General features: G+C 47.9%; 1 protein-coding gene and 1 long non-coding RNA gene across 2 annotated transcripts; one reads left to right on the plus strand and one right to left on the minus strand.

The window, feature by feature from the left end:
- Window positions 1-492: 492 nt before the first annotated feature.
- On the minus strand, window positions 493-2,268 carry KLHL34 (kelch like family member 34). Its single transcript, XM_042788977.1, has one exon. It carries the CDS (start codon window positions 2,266-2,268, stop codon window positions 493-495), a length of 1,776 nt encoding a protein of 591 aa, XP_042644911.1.
- Window positions 2,269-3,428: 1,160 nt separating this feature from the next.
- On the plus strand, window positions 3,429-7,455 carry LOC116965694. The gene is made up of 2 exons (XR_004409569.2): window positions 3,429-3,719; window positions 7,324-7,455. It is a non-coding gene; the product is annotated as an uncharacterized LOC116965694 (long non-coding RNA).
- Window positions 7,456-8,913: the final 1,458 nt, after the last annotated feature.

The following is an 8,913-nucleotide window of genomic DNA, read 5'->3' on the forward strand; positions in this document are numbered from 1 at the left end:
CTTTTCCTTGGCAGGACTTATTATTAGTTCTCGTAGGCATCGATTTTCTAGTCTTTACACAGCTCACTTTCATTTTGCTTAGCCATAGCATAAAAATTCAATAGCACTTACCAGCTGGGAAAATTACCTCTGATTAAGAAAACAGAAAAGATGGATTATATTTTTTAACCTTTGAAAAATCTGATTTGCAACACCTATTAATTGCTACCTAGGTATTATTCATCAGAAGTCAAGAAGTACGATTCTCGCCCGTCTAAGCATGCTACTTGCTACATCCTCAGTGAGATCAGCTGCCAGCTCCATAAATCCCAGCACCTTTTCCCATGCTGGAGCCAGACTTCCTTGCCTGTTTCCACCACGCAGTTGGCTCATCAAAGCAAAACCGCCGCTCTGTCACGTTCGGTGCCACTGCAGTTTTCTTCTTCTTCTCCAGGGCCGCCCTGCTGGCTCGTCTCCTGGGATGGTTATTCCTCAGCCTCTGAGCTCAGCAGTTCAGTGGCCTCTTCTGCTGTCGCTCTCCTGCTCGTCGGCCAGTTCAGAGAGTTGCAGCACTGCACATTGCATCCCGCACCAAGGCAAGGGCGCTTTGCAGATCTCTTCCCAGCCATCATTGTCGATGTCGTAGCCAACCACGTCTTGCGTGGGGACTTCCTGTGAGTTTTGCCATTTCTTTCCCCCGATAAGAAGAGCCGTTTCCTCTACCACTGCCAGGCCATAGCAAAATCGATCATAGATCAAGGGCCTTAACCGAGTCCATTGGTTTTGATCAGGGTCATATCTTTCTATTTCAGAGAATGGTTCATATAATCCTAAAAAGGTGAATATGGCTTCTCTGATTGTTGCCATCTGATGCCCAAACCGAGCAATGTTCATGGGGGCTTGTTTCATCCACTGTCCTTCAAGTGAGCTCAGAGAATATACATCCTTGCTTGTGTTGTCTAGGTCTGAGTACTTGCCGCCAGAGATGTAGATAGTATTCTTGCAAATGGCACTGGCGTGGCCATGTATCTTGCATGGCAGTTCCTTGGCCTTTGTCCATCTGTCCCTGCTGATGTTGTAGACTTCCACAGACGAATGCAGCGACCCGCCCTCACCCTTTCCACCAATGGCAATGATATCCTTGCCTAGGACACTACAAGAAAACTGGCATCTCTTTTCCAGCATGCCTGTGATTTGGGTCCACGTGTTAAATCTCGGATCATAACGGTGGACCTTGTTTGTAACCAATAAGATCTTTTCGGTTTTAGCGTCACCTAGGGCACAACTTTCTATTTCCCCACCCAAGACATAGAGGAAATTCCCCACCACACACACACTGTGATTCTGCACCCTGTCCTGCACCTGAGTGAGATCTCGCCATTTGTGATTGTAAACGTCGAAGGCCACCACATCGGTGACGAGCCCCTCGCTCGCTGTCCCTCCCCCCAGCAAAATGATTCGAGTTTTCTGGTTCCTCAGCGTGGTGGACTTATCCTGCAGGACAGGCTGTTTGAAAACAGATGTATGGTAATTTATTGCTTTAATGATCAAGCACTTAATACCTGCAGAGAGGGGCACTTCTGACTGTGTGTAGGTTTTTCTCAGTTCCTCCACTGGGATGAGGCCATATCTGATATGCTCTAAAAGGCTGCTTGCGTGAGCCAACCTGGATTTATCATGCACAAGCCAAAGCAGCACAAGATTCAGCAGGCAGGTTTCTTTCACCATGGGAAGATCTGGTGATTCAACCACTGCTAGCAAAGACCTGAAGTTCAGCTCCAGCAGTCCTGACAAATCCAAGTCCAGCAGCTTCCAGAGATTATTGACAATGTATTTTTCTGTTGCTGTTAAGGCGTCTGGCAGGTAGAACCTCCTGGCCACGTTGGCAGAGTAGCAGCAGTTTTCCAAGGCAAGATTGTTTACTAAATACTGATTGCACAAGCCAATAGCATCAGTCACTTGCAGGTAGCTTGCAGCTTCCAAGGTATCTTCCAGGCTTTCAAAGGAAAGGGGCAACAAGGAAGTGTAAATGAAATCCAGGACATGCTGGAGGCCGGTAGGTGAGACAACTTGCAGGTGAATTACACTGGCTTTAGACTCTTGGGTGTAACTTTTGAACATGGCTCGGAAATAGTCGCTGGAGCATGCCAACAAGGACTTGTGTGCCGGAAACTCGTTTTCCTTCACTTTCAGCAAAATATCACAAAGAAAGCCCTCTGATCTCAGGGTCTGGTACTGGGCGAGCACGGCGGTGCAGTGCGTTTTGCAGTAGGACAGGAAGTAGCTCATGGTAGGCAATGCAACACTTTCCCCTTGAGTTATTAAAGCTAAAATGCAATTAGATATTGAAACAGCTGCCCGGTTCAACAGCCATTGCTTAAATGCCCAGCAGACCTCCAGCTGTTAAGAGTAAAGCCCAATGAAAAAACAGTAGTAATCAGTCTCTTGCCTGGCACAGGGGGACAGTTAGTAGATTTGTAGTGAATTCAATGCATTCCTTTAGAGAAAAAACAGCTGAGTGTCGTAACAGCTGTGGGATGCTTACTTCTCTCGCCTCCGCCGCTTGTGCAAGGATGAATGGTCCACGGCTGTGCTGAGCACTTGCTTGGCTGGCCATCAGGTGACAGATGAGGGAGCTAGATGACAATCCTAACAAATGACACTTTGTGTCTGCTCAGCCGTCGCCCTCGAGACGTCTTGCTCTGCGGGCAGATCGAGTAGATCCTCTCTGGCTGCCAGCTCATGGCTCCAAGCAGACACAGGCGAGAAGGGAGCGCTGGCTTTTCTCCTCTCTCGTTTGTATTTCCAACTCAGATAAGTTTAGACCGCGCCGTCCCTGGGACAGCAGCCCCCTTTTCGTCCTCTTTTCACACTCTCTTAGGAAGCCTCCACTGAAGATCAAACCAGCGCCCAGGGATTATTACATGAGGATTTTCTGAGCCCATCAATCTTTGCCCAGCAGGCACTAAGACAACCAAAATATCATGATTAGTCACTGGTTTGATTTGACATGCATTTCTGGGCTCTTTGCTTCACATGACACCGCCATAGCGCACAGCTACCAGAATAGCTGCAGGCGCATCCCCCCTGTCCCCCCTGCCCCAGGCCGACCCCGGGCCGGCGAGCAAAGGGGCCAGGGGCCAGGCGGATGGAGGAGCTTCCACTGACAGCCACGGCCAAAGCAGCTGACTTGGAATGACCTGCCTGGAAATCACAAGGGTAACACATTCTCACAAAGCGGTGACAAAAATAGATTCTCCCAGTTCAGCTGTAATAAGCCGAAATCTGTTCATAGAGGAGGCTTTGCATAATTGTGCTCTCGATTACCAGCCAGGAACAAACCCGGAGCCCCCAGGGGTGGGCTGGAGCTGACTTGCTCAGCTTTCTCACTTTCAGTTTGTCCCAATTAGAAGCACGTATACGGGGATTATCCCTGATTTTCACCCGGGCCCTTCAGGGTCTAATTTCTACCAGGAATAGTAGCTCTGGGCGGGCCACACATTCTGACCTCTTAAAGCTTGCTTTTATTTTTCTTTTATTTTCCCTACATAACTCTGGGTGGAGGTGTTCAGGAATCTCCTTCTGACACCTTTCTTTCCAAGTCAAACACACTCAGGACTTGCAAACCTTGACAGGGTTGATAAATGCCTGACCATTTTGCTGCATCATGAGCCAGCAGACTTGGGGACAGAGAAGGATCCCACAGGACTGAAAATTTTCACCTTTTGCTCAAGCCCAAGGTAAAGCCTTTTTACTGTATTTGCTTATATTTATTTATGTGATGTCATGAAATTCTGGCTCACCCCTGTAATCGAGAGGTGTTTGGGAGCTGACTGGACCCTCATGTGGCTCATTCAGGCTGTGTGACTGTTCTAGGTGAGTTTAAACTGTCTTTTTAAGCAGCCTGATATCTACATGTGCTCTAATCTGTGGGGAAGGACTCCAATAACATCATTCTTCATTGCTGTATAGTTCTGAAATTTGATTTCCTGCTTGAATCCACTTTCCATCATGGCATTATAGACCATATTTCAGGATCTTGCTAAGAAATCTTCCCCTCTTGCTAGCAAAATGACATGTATGGCCAGTGGGGATGAAGGAGGAAAGGGATGCCTTGCTTCCCTTTCCCAGTGGTTTTGCCTATGTCCAAGTTGGGACAAATCTAAAATATTTCAGACATTGTTAGTGAAGCTGTGCAGTTGAGTCCAAGCTTCTGGTTTGGTGCTTTTCCTGTTTTGGACAAACCAGAGACCAGGTACGTCTGTCACCCTTCGGCAGTCATGCGTGCTGGTGATGAGAGACCAGGCCTTAAATGATCCCACTCCTAAAGATACTGCTTTCCCCAGTTTAACCCCATAAGGTACCAGATTTCAGTAACACGAGGTGCAGATAAACCTCCACCATTTCAAAAGAGCAAGCCAGCCATCACACTGGCCCCCGGAGACTGAGCGGTGAGCACAGAGGGGCACAGGGGCTGAGCCTTCAGCGCAGGATTGAGTTTGAGGAGCATTTCTGCAGCAGTTCTGGCATAAGCAAGTCCTGGCACCACCTCCTCTTCGCCAACAGTCCTTGCTCTCCATCAGCCCTTCGCCTGGACTGCCACGGCTGCTCTGGGGTGGGGGGCTGGGAGCTGGGGCAGCCGAGAACTGAAGCTCAGAGAGGAGTGAGGGGAAACCCAAAATTTCAGCAGCAGAGAGGTCTCTGTAGCTTCTGTAGAGGTCAGGTCCTCAGCCTCCCTCACTGTTTGGCCTCCCAAGCAGAGGTAGTGTCCCAGTGCAGAGCGCAGCAGAGGTGAGCCACTGGCTGGGCAGGCAGCTGGGGACCCACCACTGGGAAAGACCCTTGGTACGTGACGCCCACCCCATGCACAGAAACTGGTCTGTTGTTACTTTGTGTACGCTGGTGAGCCATAGATGCTGGGACTGAAGACACATAATTGAAATCTACTTCCCCCGGACCCAGAGGTACCAGAAAGGGGTCAGAGAATGTGGCTTGGGCAACTGTGGGCATTGCCAGCAGCAGCCAAAGCACATTCCCCCCATCAAGTGATGCCCTCCCAGGTAAAGGCAACGTGCCCTTTCCTCTCCCTCAGCAAAGCCAGGCCAGGCGCTACCCAGGTTTGCTCTGGCTTTGCTGGCAAGGCCAAACTACCAGCCCGGCACCAAGCACAAGCGCTGGGCCTTCCGAGAGGCTGGGGGAGGCTCCGTCTGAACGTCCATGTCCGTGCCCAGAGTGACGCCACGTTAACCAAACTGGTAGCGCATCACTTGGTCTCCAAATGAATTGTGTACGTGGGCTGCAGTTCATGCAGGTCAGTTGCCAGCTGATCACAGTGCACTGCCACAGGAGACAGCGCTGATTTAACCGACCTGATGTGACACCAGTGCTGGATAAAGCAGGTCCTACAGCTGTATGCATGTTTGCTGTGCGCTTCCCTCTCAGACCTACTTCATCTTCATGGCCAGCCAGCTAATAGAAATAGTAAGAATCACGATCCTTATAAAGCTGTTTATTTGTCCAGAGAATTCTTTTTCTTTCACTTATAATTGAAATAAAGCCACATCCTTTCCAGTTCCTTGCTCTGGAGTGACAAAAAAAAAAAGATTATCGTTATCAAAATGAGGTTTCTCCTTGCTTCACTTTTAGGCAGTTACTTCTGTCCAACTAGGGAGCCTACTCAGCCAGCACCCTCCTTTGTCAACAGACAAATTATCTCCAGGTGACAGCTCAGGTCTTTGCCACCTTTGGAGGAATATTTAATGTCCATTATCAAGAGAGCAGACAGTGACTAAATGGTTAACTTATGAATCTCAGGAAGAAACTTAACACTAGGTGGGATGCAGTCAAGCCATCTTATTTTTCTCAGTCATAATTTGGAAGATCAGATCCAATGTTTGACACTCTAGGTGGTGCTTAAAATTAGGGAAACATTAGTGTTTTGATGATATCGATTTGCTGGGAATAGATATTACATTTTTAATCATGTGCATCGTTTAGACTTTTAAATAGATTTAGATTTCAGGATTTTTGTATATTTTCTGTTGAAATCATTGCTATACTACAGTAGACAGTCGACAATAAAAAGCATTATTCAGAGGTGTGCTGTGAAAAACGCTGGCGTCCACGTTTGCAGTTATTTTTTTTTCTATACAAAGCTGAAAAATGTCCTGAATTGCAATGCCACGTTCAATTTAATCTTGCAAGTAGGCCATCAGTTAACAAACATGTTATAAATTTTCCCAATTATTTTTTAAGAGTAAGGGTTATAAAAAGAGTTGTACAAGTAAAATTAGGCTCATTAGTAACAAGTGGCTTACTATAAAATATTAATTATAAAAATCCACAGCGGAGGATTTCTAAGCTACACATTGTTCCAGAATAAATCAGTGCGGTCCAGGGGACAACAAAGCTAATGCTTCAGATGCTTGATAATGTACCACATGAACAAATATAGCAAAAGTGATCCAAATGCTGAATGTGATAGGGATAATGTAGCATATAGGTTTTCTAGAAACTGCTCATCAGAAAGATCGTATTGATTTAAGTGGCCTTGTAAAAATCATTGGACTAGAGTCTGTACTTCATCCTTGAATAATCATTCACAGTAGTATTTGGGTCACCCCTGCTATTTAAAGCAAAGGATGTTTAGCCCAGGAAAGCAGTCTTTTAGAACAAAACAGTAAGAGGGAGAAATTTTCTTGCAGCTAAAAGCAATATCTGGCAAGATCTTGTCTGTGTATAAAAGCAAAGGAGAAAGTTACCAGCTTGGATGAGCTGGCTTAGGCCGTGGTTTCCATTTTGGCAGGGGAGGCTGGGGACACGTGTGGCTTTAAGCAGTGTGTGTGAAGGAGAAAGAGGTGCCCACAGGACATTCAGCCCCCTGTGAGCTGTGGCAGCAGGAAATCGGTGCAGGGCAGTGTATCCCCCAGCCCACCCGAGGGGCCCACAAACCCCCAGCACACCATATCCATCCACGTGCCACCCAGGAGGGGTCTGCCTCTGGGGATGGTGCCGGCAAGGAAAAGTGTGGCTGAGTGCAAGCATCCCTCTGCCACTGGGGAGAAGATCTGATCTGGGAGTGATCAGGAGTCGGAGCAGGGATCCCAGCCAAAGCCTGCTGCAAGGCCGTGTCTGCTAAGCCATGGATGCATGGCAGTTTTCTGTGGTTTTTGTGGAAAAAGAGGAGGAAAGGAGGAAATACCATTGACACACCTGGGTTGGGGGTGCCATGCCCCAGCTGGGTTACGCTAGCGCTAACTACACAGATGCGAGAAAGCATCCTGTTTCAAATCATGAAAGGCAACAGGCTTTCAATCTTCGTTTGTTTCCTCTCCTTTTTTTCAGGTTCCCTTTCGTTCGCCTCCCATGAAGACAGATGTTATGGCTTCCATTTCTCTCTCAACGGGTTAGATGTGAGCTTCCCTGGTGAATAAAAAACAAATTGGGAAAGTTTTTAATGCGGGTTCCCATTTCAGAGCAACTGCAGTGGGATGAGTCAGGCCATGCAGCTGCAGGATAATAAAGGTGAATACGTATTTTAACGAGCCCATTCCAAAGCAGATGCACTAGCAGCCTTCGCAGCGGAGAGCAGAGGGCTGCTTGGGGACCATCTGCTCCTGTGATGGTCTGGTGGCACCAGTGATGCTCTGCATCGAGCTCCTGCTTTCCCCCCGCCCTGCCCATGCTGCAGCCGGGGCAGAGAGGGACCTGCAGCCCCTGCCCAGGGGCACTTTTGCTCTGCATCCAGCTCGGGGCTGCTTGGAGACCGTGGTGGCTGCTGACTGCACAGTGAGGACACGTACAGCCCTAGATGAAACTGCTCTGCTCACTTCTGAATGCGTGGAGGCCCCCTTGCTACAAAACAAACATTTCTGACCCCTATAAAACACTCCCGCCTCCCCAAGACCTTGTGACTGTTGAACTGGGCTCCCAAACATTATTCACTTGGGTACATCTAGTGGCAAAACATGCAGCTTCTGGCTATATGACCACTCATGGCAGGAGAGCTGCATCTTTCCCTTCCATCTGTGGTTGGATACACCAGCAGCTCCCAGCTCTGCCCCCACTGCAGATAGCCCAGTCCACCCTGACATGCTTTCTGTGGTCCTAATGATACATGTATCCAGTACAAAACCAACATAACTGGGATCCACACCTCGGGTCCAAGAAAATGATAAGGAAATGGGGACTGGCTCCCCATATTGCAATGGTCTCTTATTGCATTTACTTGTAGTTAAGAGCTAGGATTTTTTTCTATAGGGATAGAAACATAAGGAACAACCAGTGCTCTGGGACTACAGAGGGTAAAACACAAATGACATTTTCCTCTAATAGGGAACAATATAGAAGAAGCAAATCTGCAGACTGCAGAGGTCTCTGCAAGTAAGGTGCTTTTCACACAGGCTGCTTAGGGTCTAGCTCTTCCGTCCTCTTCCATTCCTTAATTCACATTCAAGCAAATGCTATCGAAGATATAGACCGTTCCTTAGCAAAGTAAAGGTTACAGCATAATCAACTGCTGTTAGTGGTGTTACTCTATGAGATAATGAGATCCTGATGTCCACACTCAACTGATCACCAAAACTGTTCCTAGAATCTGTACACTACGTCATCACTGTTGTCAGCAGCAGCAGCAGCATGTTACCTAGTGACTCGGATTTGGTCCCTCCATGGTCTGCAACTCCCAGGCTTACCCTTGGGATGGAAAGGGTCGCACCTGCACCTGATAATCCCCTTTCATTTGTTCACAAGAACTCAGGCTTGAGAGTGGGAGCTGCAGCTAAAGGAGGGCACCCAAGCCCTCGCACTGAGTGAAGTGCAGCTGGAATGAATTGCACATGCTGAAGGATGGGAAGAGGATGGCAAGCTACCAAGTTTGTAGAGGGCTTTTTGTCTTAACAGCTTCTGACTGAATAAAGCCATGCTGGAGTGTAG

The sequence above is a fragment of the Tyto alba genome, unplaced genomic scaffold, assembly GCF_018691265.1.
Source record: "Tyto alba isolate M040663 unplaced genomic scaffold, T.alba_DEE_v4.0 Super-Scaffold_14, whole genome shotgun sequence".
NCBI classification, from domain to species: domain Eukaryota; kingdom Metazoa; phylum Chordata; class Aves; order Strigiformes; family Tytonidae; genus Tyto; species Tyto alba.